Here is a 15,139-nt window from a genome sequence, read left to right as displayed (position 1 = left end):
GGCGGCCTGGGCGCTCGGGGGGCCTGGGGGCGCGCGAGCTGCCCGAGCGCTGAGGAAGGGCGCGGGTGGGGGGCGCAGTGGTGGTCGCGGGGCGAAGAGTATCCTGCGGGGCGAGGGGCGCCGGGCCAGCCTGGGAGACAGGCTGCCCGGGGCGCGGCGAGGTCGCTGGGGACATCCGGGCGGGCAGGGGCCGGGGGACGACGGGGGTGTGGGTAGAGGCAGCCCCGGAGCGCAGAGGGAATGTGGGGAGACCGGGGGGGGGGGGGGCTGGCCCGGGGGGGGGGGCTGTAGGGCGGTGCTGCAGCCCCGGGGGTCTGTCTGGAATGCCGAGCTGTCTCCGCAGGCCCGGAGCTCCGCGCGGGTCGCCTGGAGACGACGCCTCCGCCAGGCCCGGCTCGAGGCCGCCCCCGCGCCCAGGCGCACTTGGCCGCCCGGTGCCCACGGCGCGCTGGGCCTCAGACCATGCCGGGTGAGTCGGGAAGACCCCTCGTGCTCAGCCTCCCTGCTCTCCTGGCGCGGTTCAGATTGGCCCGCGCTGGGGGCACACCCCGCTTTGCGCGCGCAAGGTCGCCCCCAACCCCTCAGCTCCCACGGTGCGCCTTCCCAGTGTCCCCCGGGGCTGGAGAGCTTGGTGTCCCTGGGGCAGGTGGAGATGGGGGTCTCAGCAGCTGGGAGGCGGGCGAGGTTTAGTATGGTCAGGGGGCGCTGAGATTTGGTAATTTTCCTTCTGTGTAAAAGTAGCCCTTGGAGATGAAATGGGCTGGTTTGTTGGCCAGCGTGGAGACGCGTGGGCGTCTCACGGACGCAGAGACCCGTGGGAGTTCATGCCCCTATGGCTCTGGGAAGACAGAGCCTGTGGTTCCCCTCCCCCAGCCTCGCCCCTCGAGGTCAGACTGGAGGCGGAACTGGTTATTCCGGTAAAGATCCAGGGTTAATCCCGCAGCGGGGCAGCAGGCCGACCGTGGCCAGATGCTGGGACTTCGGCGAGCCCTGGCCCCCCAGGGCTGCAACTCGGTCCTGTCTGCCTTCTCTTGGGTCTGGAGTGGACATCCGATTTGGACAGTAGACTCCCAAAGCGTAGAAACGTGATGATGGAGAAGTTCCCTGGGGATCCAGTGGTTGGGACTCCGTGCTTCCAATGCAGGGGGCACGGGTTCCATACCTGGTGGGAGAACTAAGATCCCACATGCTGCGACATGGCCAAAAAAAAAAAAAAGCTCCCAAGAAATGTGGTGATGAAACATAACCTCCACCCATGGGAAAGATGCCCATCCTGTTTTTATCATGAAGACATCCCGTGCTTGCACCAGTCCGGGCCTGAACATGCATGAGCGCATTTTTCAGAAAAAAAAAAAAAAATCTGGTTACTTTTTATTCAGAGGAGCGATTTGGTAATTCAGGGAGCGGTTTCCATGCTTCTGTACCTCCTCTGTGCCTTAGAGAGGAGAATTGTTGGGGCAGAAAAGGCAGATATCCTGCCGTGTGCTGCGGTGTGCTGTCAGATTCTTCGCAGAGAAGCAGAAAAGTCTGTGTGTTCCAGGCCGCGGTTTGGAGCTCTGCAGAGTGAAAAACACATTTTCTGCCAACCCGCTGGGGTCAATATAATGGTAGCATTCAGGAGGGTCGTTCGGACACATCGGCCACGGAATGTGCTAGAAAGAGCCCATCTGGGTGTTCAGCACTTTGCAGGGAACAAAAAACACCTTTGAGTATAAGAGGAGGGGCAGAGGAGGAAGTAGGGAGGTTGTTTCGGGGGAGGGTCGGGGGGTTGGTTGTAAGGGGGGTGGGGTAGAGGAAGGCGAGGAAGAGAAGTAAACATTTCTCCCAGACCTGTTATAAAACTGTCAGCCACCGCCGTCTTCAGGATGAACTCGGTTTTGCGGCAATTTTTTTTTCCCCCAACCTGGGGCTGGAGGACAGCCACCCGTTCTATTTCTGTTTTCCCACCCTGCACGCATGCCAAAATTCCCCTCCCCAGCGCCCTGCCTGATGGAAACTCAGCCTCTCAATGCAGGAGGCTTGGATAATTGTGGCGTGTTTTTTCGATGCCACGCCCAAACCTGACAGATGGGGGTTTCTTAAAGGTAACGTGGTGTTGGGATCTGCAGACTTGTCCATGAAGCTTTCAGCGTTTGTGACATTAACATCCACTGGTCTGCCTTTGCACTTGAGATGGAGATTTTATCCAGGCATGATCTTGCACCATCATGCCCCGGCCCCTGGGGGCCGGGCTTTGGAGTCATGTGTCTTTGACCTAGAACGTGACATTGAGTCTTGGGGTCGCTGGAGAAAGGGGGTCTTCTCTCCACTGGGGCTGTCTTGTCATCCTGTTAACAGAAGCCATAATCCCTCCCCCTAGCAAAGGGAGAGTCCAGTAGTTCCGTAAAACCCTCTCTGCAGACCCAGCCCTGTCTGTCTCCTCCCCGAGAATCGGAAGCTCTGGACAGTTGCCCGTCGCTGCTGCCTGGCCCCACTGTAGCCCACCTGCCCCATGCCTCAGCCATCTGGGTCCCCATAGACCTCCCAGATCATGTAGCTCTGTCTATAGATAGAGATACGTGATATAGATAGATATGTAGGTAATAGGTGAATGATAAACAGTTGGATAGACAGATGTTAGATAATGATAGATGGGTAGAAAAATGGCTGGATGGGTGGATAGCTAGACATATCTTTTAGGCTGCAGACTTGAGTTCTGAGGTTTGCTGTCGTTAATAGCCCACAGTGGAAATGCCAGGAATTCTCATTCCCTCTTAGTACAGGATAATGTGTAGACAGGAGCTCGTTGGAACAGGCACACTTGGGCGTTTACCCCAATGGAATGTCAAGGGTACGATGCCAACTCCAGGAAAACCGGCTCCAGAAGCTTGGGTCCTGGTGTTCTGTTTGGCGTGACGGTGTCTTTGGGCCGTGCTCTGGGCAGGGCACGGTGGCTGGAGGGGAAGACCGTCTGGTCTTTGAGAACTGAGCTCTGTGTGTTCCAGCCGTGGGCTGTGAATTTTAATTTCTGTCGACAGAGGGGGAGCCAAGGCCTGGATTTCTTGATCCCTTTGTTTTTATCCTGGCAACCAGCTCCTGGGGGCCCCAGACTCACATTGTTTCAAAGTTCCCGTTAAAGTCAATGTCACGAGTTCCCACTTAGATTCAAAACTGACATAAATCGGATTGGCGGAGTTTCTTCCTCTGCTGTGGAGACATTAGGAAACTGAGAGCCTTTTGGCTAATGAGGCAATATATTTTCCCTTCTCCCATCTCCTCGGCCTCATATATCCTTGAGTTGAAGTCTTTCCAACAAGTGGGTTGTGTGGAATTTAATTAACGGCTTTGGCCATTCCTTCTGAGAGCCCAGTTCTTTTGAGCTGGGTGGGAGTCCTCTTGGTGACTCAGCTAATCCAAAGCTTTGTTTCCACCTGTTGCTTTGCGTTTGCCCAAGACCCAAATATTTTGGGTGAGTTTTTGAGGCTTGAATGCAGAATCACGTAAGGGGTCTGAGCTATGCCCATTTGCCGTGTGGCAGCACCAGGAAGGTTTTTTTAAATTGAAGTCTGGACGATTTACAACGTTGTGTTGATTTCAGGTGTACAGCAAAGTGATTCAGTTATACGTATATATTATTTCGACTCGTTTCCCTGATAGGTTATTACAAGATAATGAATATGGTTCCCTGTGCAATACAAGTAGGACCTCATGTTTATTTTATATACAGTAGTTTGTATCTGTTAATCTGAACCAGGGAATTTTAATGATGCTCTACTCGGCTTTGTCCCACTCGTGTTTAGGGTTTCCTCTTTTCCTGTGTGTGTGTGTGTGTGTGTGTGTGTGTGTGTGGTTTTTTTTCTTTTTTTTTGTTTTGAAGAAGAATTTTTTTTGCTTTATTTTGAAACAAAAGGATGCACGTGAAATGTCCTTGATGCGTGTTTTAGAACAGCTATTCAGTTAGAGTCGTGAAGCTTGAGAGAGTTGGAGGTGACCCTCAGCCCCACCGTCCCATGAGACCCGTCGAAAACATAACCCTGTTGTTCTTGTCTGCGTCCACAGTGTCTGACCAAGCGTTTGTCACGCTGGCTACCAATGACGTCTACTGCCAGGGGGCCCTGGTGCTGGGGCAATCATTGCGGGACCACAGGGCCACCAGGAGGCTGGTGGTGCTGGTCACCCCTCAGGTGTCCAACCTGCTCAGGTAAGACTCAGACACACACCTGGTCCTTCCTCCTGAAGATGCAGGTCCCAGCCATGGTTTGTGGGCCCGGACCACCAGCTGTCCTGGGGGGCCTCAGACACTTGTACAGTGCCCTCTGGTCGTTATTAAAGGAGGAGGCTCTGCCAGGGGTGTGGCCAACTTCAGAATCCTTGTAGACAACACGCTGTGTGGGTACCGTGTCTTGTCTCAACTACGGAAATTCAGATGCCAGTTATTTTGGGGGGGGAGAGGGCATCTTTGAGAAGCAACTGTCCTAAGCTAAGTTAAAGATTTTTTTTTACGTTTTTATTGAAATATAGTTGAATTACAATGTTGTATTATTTTCAGGTGTACAGGAAAGTGATTCAGTTATATGTACATACATATATATTCTTTTTCAGATTGTTTTCCCTTATAGGTTATTACAGGATATTGAGCGGAGTTCCCTGTGCTCTACAGTAGGTCCTTGTTGGTTATCTATTTTATATATAGTAGTGTGTATCTCTTAATCCCCAATTCACAATTTATCCCTCCCCCCTTTCTTCTTTGGTAACCATAAGTTTGTTTTCCATGTCTGTGAGTCTGTTTCTGTTTTGTAAACAAGTTCATTTGTATCATATTTTAGATTCCACGTATAAGTGCTATCGTATGTTATATGTCTTTCTCTGACGTACTTCACTTAGTGTGACCATCTCTAGGTCCATCCGTGTTGCTGCAAATGGCATCCTTTCATCCTTTGTTATGGCTGAGTAATATTCCATTGTATACATGTACCACATCTTCTTTATCCATTCATCTGTCGATGGACATTTAGGTAACTTCCATGTCCTGACTGCTGTGAACATTGGGGGGTGCATGTTTCTTTTTGAATTAGAGTTTTTTCCGGATATATGCCCAGGAGTGGGATTGCTGGATCATAAGGTAGCTCTGTTTTTAGTTTTGTAAGAAACCTCCACACTGTTTTCCACAGTGGCTGGATGCAACTTAAATTTTAAACTTAAATACTACATAGAACACTTTGCTGATAAAATTGAAAGTAGGAAATACTTGATCCTTCTAGGGAAATTCAGATGATCCACATTGACACCAGAAGAAGTGAAGCCCTTCTGTTGACCAGTAACAGTGGGAGAAATGGAGAATGTTATCAAAGGCTTATCTGGAGGAAGGACCTGGGCCTGGGCAATTGTAAGGGATGTTCTGTAAAACTGGGCACAATAAATTAATTTCCATGCAAAAAGAACTATCTGAGAGCCTAGGGGGAAAAAAAATCAATGTGTTCCTTTATTTTAAGACACTGTGCTAATCTTGATACGGAAACTTGATTTACAGATTTGATTGTGTTTGCATATAGATGAGAAAAGCCCCCCAGTACAGATTATCAACAAGGCAACTCTAGCCCTGGAATAAAGAAATAAATGACGCTGGAGAAACAACAGGGTCCTACTGTATAGAACAGGGAACTATATTTAGTATTCTGTGATGAGCCATCATGGAAAAGAATATGAAAAAGAATGTATACGTATGTATAACTGTGTCACTGCTATACAGCAGAAACTAACACAGCATTGTAAATCAACTCTACTTCAATAAAATAAAGAAGACAAAAAAAGAAAGAAATGATGCTTGCTCTAAGAAAGCAAGAATAGTTCATTGTATAAAGATCTATCATTGTAATTCATCACATCACTGTATCAGAGAAAGGCAATGATGTGATCCTTTTATATAAAAGTTGAACACATACCCACATGATTTCCAGGTAGATTTTGAAGATAAAGGTAAAATTTAAAGTGTAGGAAAATGTTAGAAGTCGAGACATATAGCTTCTCAGTCTTGGCGTGACTGACATCTGGGGCTGGAGGACCCTCGGATGAGGGGTGTCCTGTGCCCTGTGGGGTGTGCAGCAGCATCCCTGGTCTCCACCCACCAGGTGCCAGGAGCACCCCCCCCCCGCCAACCCTCCTTGCTTTCGTGATAATGAAAAACGTCTCCAGACACTGACATAGATGATTGCTTCACGTGTCTGCCATTTTTAATGACACAAAGCAAAGGGTACCAGAACTGCTGTATGTCAGATGTATTTGTGTAAACGTAAAAGGCAAAACAAGCCAAGTAGGGAGCCCATTTACAAAATTTATAACGAGGAGAGGGTGTTGTCCAGAGAATAATGAAAGAACTCTTCCAAATGATAAGCAGAGATGGATGGATGGATACAACCAGGGTAGACGGCATGACCAAGTGATACGTACTCTGTCTTCACAGACACTGAAGTCATGTCACATCAAACAGCTCAGTGATACTTATGACCCGTCAGGCTGGCAAATGTGTTTTTAAACGTTGGTGTTTTGGGGGGGCGGGGGTGTGCACAGACCTTAGTCATTGACATTAAGTGATGTCATTAGTCTTTAGCCAAATTGGCTGTCACCCATTCTCCCAATAGTGTTTCAAATGAATGGATGCTCAAGGTGTATTTCTTCTTGCCTAAGATGATTCCTTCAGGCCCCAAAGAGAAAGAAAAGAGAAGAAAATACATTTGTGTGCAGTGGACGTTTCCCTGACTCTTCAGAGTCAGACCCAGGGCTGCAGTGGACCCAGCGTTGGGAACAGTGACCCTGGGGGTAGCCACGCATCCTTGGGGGGACCTCTTTGTGGTCCCATCATCTCCTGAATCATGGTGTGCGTGGAACTGATAAAGCCAAAAAGACAGACATGTCTGTTCTCTGCTAGATTCCTATCTCCTCAGCTGTCCAAAGCTGTCAGCACGTTTTTTCAGTCTTTCAGTCTACTCACGATGAACTGTAAAATATTCAGAGACAGTGTCACAGAAAGACTGGGAAAGGCTCACTGAGGCAGACCTAGTTGCACTGTTGTAGAACCAGTTATGTATTTTGCGGTCGTTGGTAGGGTTGAGGAACGATGCTCTATGATGCAGTCAGGGCAGTAGGACGTAAACAGTGACCTGTGACTCCAAATGACCAGGGGGCGGTGTTCAAGAGACTGCCATTCCTCCAGGCTGTGTGGTGCATCCATGGTTGAGGGAGTCTTTCTGCAGGGAAGGGGACCCAGTAGCACGTGCTTGTAGGTTCACACAAATTGCATTCTTGAAACTTAATTCTCCCTCCAGGAATTTAAGTTAAGGAGGCAAGGAGAGCTGAACGAAAGCCTGTAAGGACACAGGTGCTACTTGTAGTAACGTAGAATGACATTTCTTGGCCCTCTACCTCCCCCTTTATACAATCATGAGGATGCCATAAATTCCATAAATAACTGGGTAAAAAGGAGGAAATTGGTGATGACGTGGTATTTTCTTAGAGAGTTACTTTGAATACTGTGCAACGTGAAAGCACAAATGTAGAGTAGAAGTGGAAAAGCTACTAAAGGATAGAAAAGATAGACCCAGAAGCTCCAACATCTGTCTAAGAGTGGGAGTTTCAGAAAGGACAGGAGTGGAGAGAAGGGATTCAAGGAAATATTTCAGCTCTGAGGAAGGATTTTAGATTGTGGATGTTCCCTGAACATTGAGCAGAGTGAATGAAGGAAACCCAAGTGTTGATACAGAAGGTACCATTTCAGAGCACGAAGAAAGAAGAAAAAGTACTAAATGCATTTCAGGTCTCAGCCTGGTTGAGACAGCGGATGCCTCAAAGCTCTTAGACCACCTAATTTTGAAATGAAATGTCTGTATTCAGCTAAATGCAGTTTGAAAGCAAAATCAAGATGTTTCAAATATGCAGAAGCTCAGCCGTTTTACCCCTCAAGGACCTTTGAGAAAAAATTACTTGAGGATATACTCAAGCACAATGAAATGTGAATCCAAGAAAGAAGAAATGGAATGTAAGAAGCAGTGCAAAACAAATAAATGAGTGATATTGAGAGTTAATTGGGAATGCATTGGTGAATAATTATGAAAATCTGGAATTAACAGTCCTCATGGGAGGTGGTTGGGGGATAAAAGAGGAGGGAGACAGGTGAACATACGCTAATGTTCCTGTCTTGTCTGGGGCGAAGTTATAGATGATAACTATCGTTACATTGGATAGAAAATAGTAAGGTTAAATAGATGCGTTGAGGGTTTAAGGGTGGCAACCACCAGAGGACTAGAAAGGGTATAAACAAAAAACACAAGGGAGAGAAAAAAATCTAAACCAAGCAATGAAAAGTAGGAAAGAATTACAAAGAAGAAAGTACCTTTTTCAGTGCGTGATATTATGGAGTGTGTGATGTCTTGCTACTGGTGACATTAGCCTTGGTCTCCTTTGGGGTATCTCTACTGTAAAATCATTATTTTTGTCTTTGTAATTGATAAATATCTTGGGAGAGGTACTTTTAGACTATGAAAACATGCTGTTTCTCCTCAAAACCTTTACTCATTGCTTTTAGGGTTCATCAGTGAATTTTGTCTGCAACACTTATCACTGTGATGTTCACCTAATGGTGATTTTTCTCTTTCCCTCATTCCTTCTACATTTATTACTTGGGATTCTTCTGGGAGGAAGAGCTACCCCTTTTACCCCATTTACTTATGTATTCACTTGTGATATCAGTATGGATCCGTGAATATTAATTTTATACTTTAGGTTTTGTTGTTGTTGTTTTTGCGGTACACGGGCCTATCACTGTTGCAGCCTCTCCCGTTGCGGAGCACAGGCTCCGGACGCGCAGGCGCAGCGGCCATGGCTCACGGGCCCAGCCGCTCCGCGGCATGTGGGATCTTCCCGGACCAGGGCACGAACCTGTGTCCCCTTCATCGGCAGGTGGACTCTCAACCAGTGCGCCACCAGGGAAGCCCTAGGTTTGTTTTTGTTTTCTTGCCCAAATTGCGTCAGCTTTGGCTACTGGGACCTCCTCCTGATTGACTTACTGTATCCTTTTGACATGCCCCCATCCTTTTTCTAGCACCTTCTTAATTTTTTGTCATCGCAAAGATATTCCAGGCAACGATGAAGTAGAATTTAAGCAAAAAAATTTTTAATGGAACAGAGGCACATTTCATTCTGATGAAATGTACATTCTTTCAAAATTTGAGTCTCAAACTTGTATGCAACGAGCAATGTAGGTTTTGAATATGTAAAGTAAAAACTGATGGAGATCTTCTGTTGGTTTATACCTACTCAGCCTTCCCTTCTCACCGCCCATGCACTTTAGAAAGAGAAAGTACCTTCCTAAGAGCTGACCCGAATCAGTCTGTGTTAAGATGGTTTAATATGTCTTGCTTTTCACGTTTGCCTAAGTGTTAAGCATGAATGAAATGTGGGCAAAGCCACGAGACCCACATGGGGAAAATAAAGTCTGGTATGAAGACTGCAGCAGCCAGGGACAGCATGTCTCATGTTAGATGGTGGGCTGTTCTGGGATTTGGCATGTCTTTTCCAGGGTGATCCTCTCGAGGGTGTTTGATGAGATCATCGAGGTGAACCTGATAGACAGTGTAGACTACATCCACCTGGCCTTTCTGAAGAGACCTGAGCTCGGAGTCACCCTCACCAAGCTTCACTGTTGGACACTCACCCATTATAGCAAGTGCGTCTTCTTGGATGCAGATACCCTGGTGAGTACAAGGGAGAGCAAGGACCAGACCCTCCACTTGTTGAGGAACCCCCGACAAAGACCATGCTGCTCCCTCCTTAAGCAAGCTGCTAGCTCGTGCCGGTGGATCCCCACCAGGTAACGTCCATCACTATCACCAGCATCGTTTAGTCGATCAACATCAGAGAGAACACACCTACTGCAGTGGACCCTGCTAAGCACACTGGGGTACTTGAAGGCATGTTCCTTCCCGAGGAGGGGCTCGTAATCACATTATTTCATCTACACAAAGTGAAATATTAGAGAAATATTCTTCCTTGATTGTACCGTGAATTATAGAATCCTGAAGGGACTGGCACACCTGTCTTCTGAAGCTGTGGCATCCCCCATTGTCATTTGGCGTAGTTACCTTTGGTGTAGGAGCCCAGGATGGGCACTTTCGTAAACAGCCATTGGAAAGTTGAAATGTAAAATGAGGTTGGAGTGTCAGAGATACATTCGAGCTTGTCTTGGTTGTGCAAAAGCAGCTCTGTAGGAAAACGGGGGTGGAGAGGAAAATAATAAGTGCGTAATCAGAGTAATTTCTTTCCCAGACAGCACAATTCAGAAAGCCGGTAGGTGTTGGAGAGAACTGCTGTTGGTGGTCAAGCTCTCGAAGACAGTGGATTATATGATATTGACTTGCAGACCTCTCTGTTTATGGATTTCCAGTCTTGTAGGTCACATTTGCTAGAGGAAAGAGAATATATACAATTAAGAGCATTCCATGGAGGATCTTAAGAACCTTGAGGTGATAATTGCATTTCAGTGACGGTGTTACTTCAAACCCTTGAAATAAACCAGGGAGCAATCTTACACACACACTCTTCTCTTTTGAATATAAGTCTAAAAGAAGAGAGCCAGGGGCTTCCCTGGTGGCTCAGTGGATGAGAGTCCGCCTGCCGATGCAGGGGACGCGGCTTCGTGCCCTGGTCCGGGAAGATCCCACGTGCCGCGGAGCGGCTGGGCCCGTGAGCCATGGCCGCTGAGCCTGTGTGTACGGAGCCTGTGCTCCACAACGGGAGAGGCCGCAACAGTGAGAGGCCCGCGTACCGCAAAAAAATAAAAAAAATAAGAGAGTCAGTCAAAAAATTGGGTATAAGTTTCCCATCACTGAACGTTGTCTGGCCCATTGTGAAGTTCCTGTTGCATTTCTCACTTGTGCCCCAGAGGTTAAGAGAAGCGTCGCTGTTACTGAGTCCAAGCTTGTACTGCCCACCACACGAGACAGGCCAGTAAATTGAGAGACGAGGCGTTGGAGCAAGGAATAATGACTTTATTCGGAAAGCCAGCAGACCGGGAAGATGGTGGACTCGTGTCCCAAAGACCCATCTTCCCTGAGTTAGAATTCAAGCTGCTTTTATACTAAAAAGGGAGGGGCTGAAGTCCTCCTTCCAGTCAGAATTTCTTCCTTCTTGCAGCCATTCACAGGTGGGCCTGATGAGGTTTTCCTGTGAGCGAAACAGAGGTATTTTAGCTTAACACTCATTGCACCGGAGGCAGGGTTCCCGGAGATGGGCCATTATGTATTGTTTAAGCTTATGGGCAACATCCCTTTGGTGATTAACTTGCAGCAAAAACAGTAGAATACAGAGGTTAAAGTAAGAGAAACAGGTCTAATATGGAGTCAGATTGGTTCTTCCCTGTGCGATCGTACGGGTCCCCCACGCTCTGTTGCTCCAGGTGCTGTCCAATATCGATGAGCTCTTCAGTAGGAGAGAGCTTTCTGCGGCCCCGGATCCCGGATGGCCGGATTGCTTCAACAGCGGGGTATTTGTCTTCCAACCTTCCCTGGAGACGCATGGCCTCTTGCTGCAGCATGCCACCGACCACGGCAGCTTTGACGGTAGGTGAAGGGCAGCTGGACATTTGTGGGAGAGAATGGGGCCTGAACACATCCCTCTGGCCCACCGACAGCTATAGTCCCCACCACCCCGTATCTGTGAGTGGCAAGTTAAAGTTGGGGATTGAAGAACAAGTGCAGGAAGAGGTGAAGATGTAAGTAAGTAAGCACGCGGTAGAGAGGACCGTTGAAAATATCTTCGATGGGTAGAAGGGAGAACTCCTCAGTCCTGATCACATAGGATGTGTGGACAACCTTTCTTTAAAGGGCCCGATAGGCGACTTCCCTGGCGGTCCAGTGGTTAGGACTCCGCACTTCCACTTCAGGGGGCACGGGTTCCATCCCTGGTTGGGGAACTACGATCCCGCAAACCTCGCGGCGCAGCCAAAATAAAATAAAAAAGGGCCAGGTAATTAATGTTTTCAGCATCGCGGGGCGTATCTTCTCTGTGACATATTTATCCCTGTAGTTGTAGGGTGAAGTCAGCCATTGACAGGACTTAAATGAGCGTGGATGTGTTCCAGTAAAACTTTATTTACAAAAATGGGTGCAAGACTTCGTTGGCCAACCCCGATATAGAATAAAGGGGAGAATGAACTGAAACCAGACACTTGCCTGAAGAGGCGTTAGTAGATGGGAAAAATACTAGAATTTTTGTAACGTGAAAGAAAATGGTAGACTATTGAAAAATTGGAATGTAGATTGGTGCAGCCGCTGTGGAAAACAGGATGGAGGTTCCTCAGAAAACTAAAACTAGAACTGCCGTATGATCTAGCAATTCCACTTCTGGGCATATATCCAAAAAAAAACCCAGAAATGCTCATTTGTAAAGACACGTGCACCCCAGTGTTCATAGCAACACTATTTACAGTAGTCAAGCTATTGAAGAAACATCAGTGTCCACAGATGAGTAGATAAAAAAGATGTGGCATATACACAATGGAATATTACTCAGCCATGAAGAAGAATGAAATATTGCCATTTGCAGCAACATGGATGGACTTGGAGGGCATGATGCTAAATGAAACAAGTCAGACAGAGAAAGACAAATGCCGTATGCTGTATGGTGTCGCTTATATGTGGACCTAAAAAATACAACAAACTAGTGACTATAACAAAAAAGAAGCAGACTCATAAATACAGAGAACAAACGAGTGTTTATCAGTGGTGATGGGGGGGCAGAATAGGGATAGGGGATTAAGAGGTACAAACTGTTAGGTATAAAATAAGCTACAGGGACATATTGTACACCACTGGGAACAGATCCAAGATTTTATAATGACTATAAATGGAGTATAATGTCCAAAAAATTGTGAATCACTGTTTTATACACCTATAACTTACATACTATTGTACAGCAGCTGTACCTCAATAACAACATAATAGTAAACATTGATACAAAAAAAAAAAAGACAAATTCCTTCTAGGTAAGGACGAGGTAACAAAGTTGGCAAAATTGATGGGAACAGCGATTGTCGATACCAGATAGAATTCCCTGGGGAGGAGTGGAGAATTTTGGAGACAATGTGCAATTTTATTATTAATTGTTTGCACCATCGGTGGAGAATTCTGGAGAGACTATGCACTTTTTATTGTTATTTCATTTTATTTTCTTCTTTTGGCTGCTTTGGTTCTTAGTTGTGGCACGCAGGATCTTTGGTTGAGGTGTGGGCTCTTCTTTGTGGCATGCGGGCTTCTCTCTAGTTGTGGCGTTTGTGTTTTTTTTCCTGTCTCTAATTGTGGTGTGTGGGGTCCAGAGCACATGAGCTCTGTAGTTTGCAGCACATGGGCTCTCTCGTTGAGGTGTGCGGGCTCAGTAGTTGTAACGCGTGGGCTTAGTTGCCCCATGGCACGTGGGATCTTGGTTCCCGGACAGGGATCATACCCGCATCCCCTGCATTGGAAGGCAGATTCTTTACCGCTGGACCACCCGGGAAGTCCCGAGACTATGCGCTTTTTAAATGAATGGTGTGGGTTATCAGTCACTTTTGAGACAACGACCATGTTTTAGTGGGTTGAGAGAGGAAATGTAATTTGTGTGCTGGGATACCAGTGTCTTTCCATTATGTCTTCAAACATGTCTTGCATTCTCTTGGTGCACTGTACCATTCTTCATTAACTTCTTTGGCTGTTTGTTAACTCTCTAGGGGCAGACCAAGGCTTGTTGAACAGTTTCTTCAGTAACTGGTCCACAGCAGACATCCAGAAACACTTGCCATTCATTTATAACTTGAGTAGCAACACGGCCTACACCTACAGCCCTGCTTTCAAACAGTAAGTTTCAAGCCAAGCCCAATTCTTCTATACCTGGTCAACCATCCTCTCTCAGAATCTAATATCACCTTTTGGCATTTTGAAGGAAAAAAAAAAACCAGATCATCCTTCTGCTCGCTTATTTATTGCTTTACATGATAGGTAATCAAGGCAGCTAGGCTTAATGAGAGTGGTCCCCAAAGTGTTGCCCAGGGAACCCCCAGGGGTTCCCCGCCCCTCTTTCAAGGGTCTTTGAAATCAAAGTGACTTTTAAAAAATTAATTCTAAGATGTCATTTTCATCGTTTCACTCTTGTTTTCTCATAATTGGACAGTGGGATTTTACAGAAACGCCATGACGTGATGTGATAAAAAGCATTGCACTCAATGCAGGTGCAGATATGAGAAACCTACCGTCTCCTTGTAAAATAGGCAGTGTCACTCAAATTTTTAAAAATATAGTTACATAGAGAGTTATATTTTATGAAAAGATACAAAAGATGTGACATTTTACGCATTTTTTTAAAATATATAAGTTATATTTTATGAAGAGATATGAAAGGTGTCACTTTTTACGTATTTAAAAAATATAGTTATAATTATATTTTTATGAAGAAATATGAAAGATGTCACTTTTTACACATTTAGAAGATATATAGTAATATATAGTTATAGTTACACTTTATGAAAAAATATAAAAGTTATGTTAACATATAATGGGCCCACGGTTTTTTAGTGAGTTGCTACATGGGTTTTCTAATTTCTCAGTTTTAACTTCTGTTGCGGTGAATACGGACAGATGGAATCCACGTGAACAAACATCTTTTGTTCCTCTGTGATTTGTAAGAATGTCAAGAGGTCCTAGAACCAAATGTGTGAGATCCACTGCTCTAGGGGACATTGTTATAAGTGAAAATGGAAAATCTGAGAAGATTTTGAGCGTGCTTTTATAATAGGGGCCGCACTGCCCGCAAGGAGGCAGACACTGGTTTGTGGGGTGTAAAGCCATCACATCCTTTTTAATGTAAAAAGCACGGCTGTACCTACAGAACATAGATATAACAGGGCAAATATGATATTAAAATTTCATAGGAAAGCAATTAGGAAAAAATTGTCTAAAAAGTTTCCAGGTTGGTGAGAGTGGTGATAATGAAAAAAAAAAGGTCGAGAGGGTAAAATTCACCATCTTGTACAAGAAGCCAGTTTTCTGGTCTGCAGCTCGCGTTATCTACTATAAAATCAATGTTTTAAAGTTTTTATCGTTTTCAGGATGAGATGATTTGGGCTACGGTACTGCCCATC

The 15,139-nt window shown here is 46.1% G+C and overlaps 1 protein-coding gene across 5 annotated transcripts in view; it reads left to right on the top strand.

The window, feature by feature from the left end:
* The first annotated feature begins 296 nt into the window (after window positions 1-296).
* GYG2 (glycogenin 2) overlaps window positions 297-15,139 on the top strand; it is a 30,954-nt gene continuing 16,111 nt past the window's right edge. For all 5 annotated transcript variants that reach the window (XM_029240005.1, XM_029240004.1, XM_029240003.1 and 2 more), the window contains exons 1-5: window positions 297-469; window positions 4,039-4,180; window positions 9,551-9,725; window positions 11,426-11,588; window positions 13,733-13,859. In XM_029240005.1, coding sequence (XP_029095838.1) covers window positions 463-469; window positions 4,039-4,180; window positions 9,551-9,725; window positions 11,426-11,588; window positions 13,733-13,859 — 614 coding nt within the window. In that variant the 5' untranslated portion in view covers window positions 297-462. The remainder of the gene's footprint in view (window positions 470-4,038; window positions 4,181-9,550; window positions 9,726-11,425; window positions 11,589-13,732; window positions 13,860-15,139) is intronic.

This window comes from Monodon monoceros, unplaced genomic scaffold (genome assembly GCF_005190385.1).
Source record: "Monodon monoceros isolate NGI ecotype Baffin Bay Population unplaced genomic scaffold, NGI_Narwhal_1 Super_Scaffold_22, whole genome shotgun sequence".
Classification (NCBI taxonomy): Eukaryota; Metazoa; Chordata; class Mammalia; order Artiodactyla; family Monodontidae; genus Monodon; species Monodon monoceros.
The sequence above is the reverse complement of the archived record's forward strand: the minus strand, read 5'-3'. Positions and strand labels throughout refer to the sequence as shown.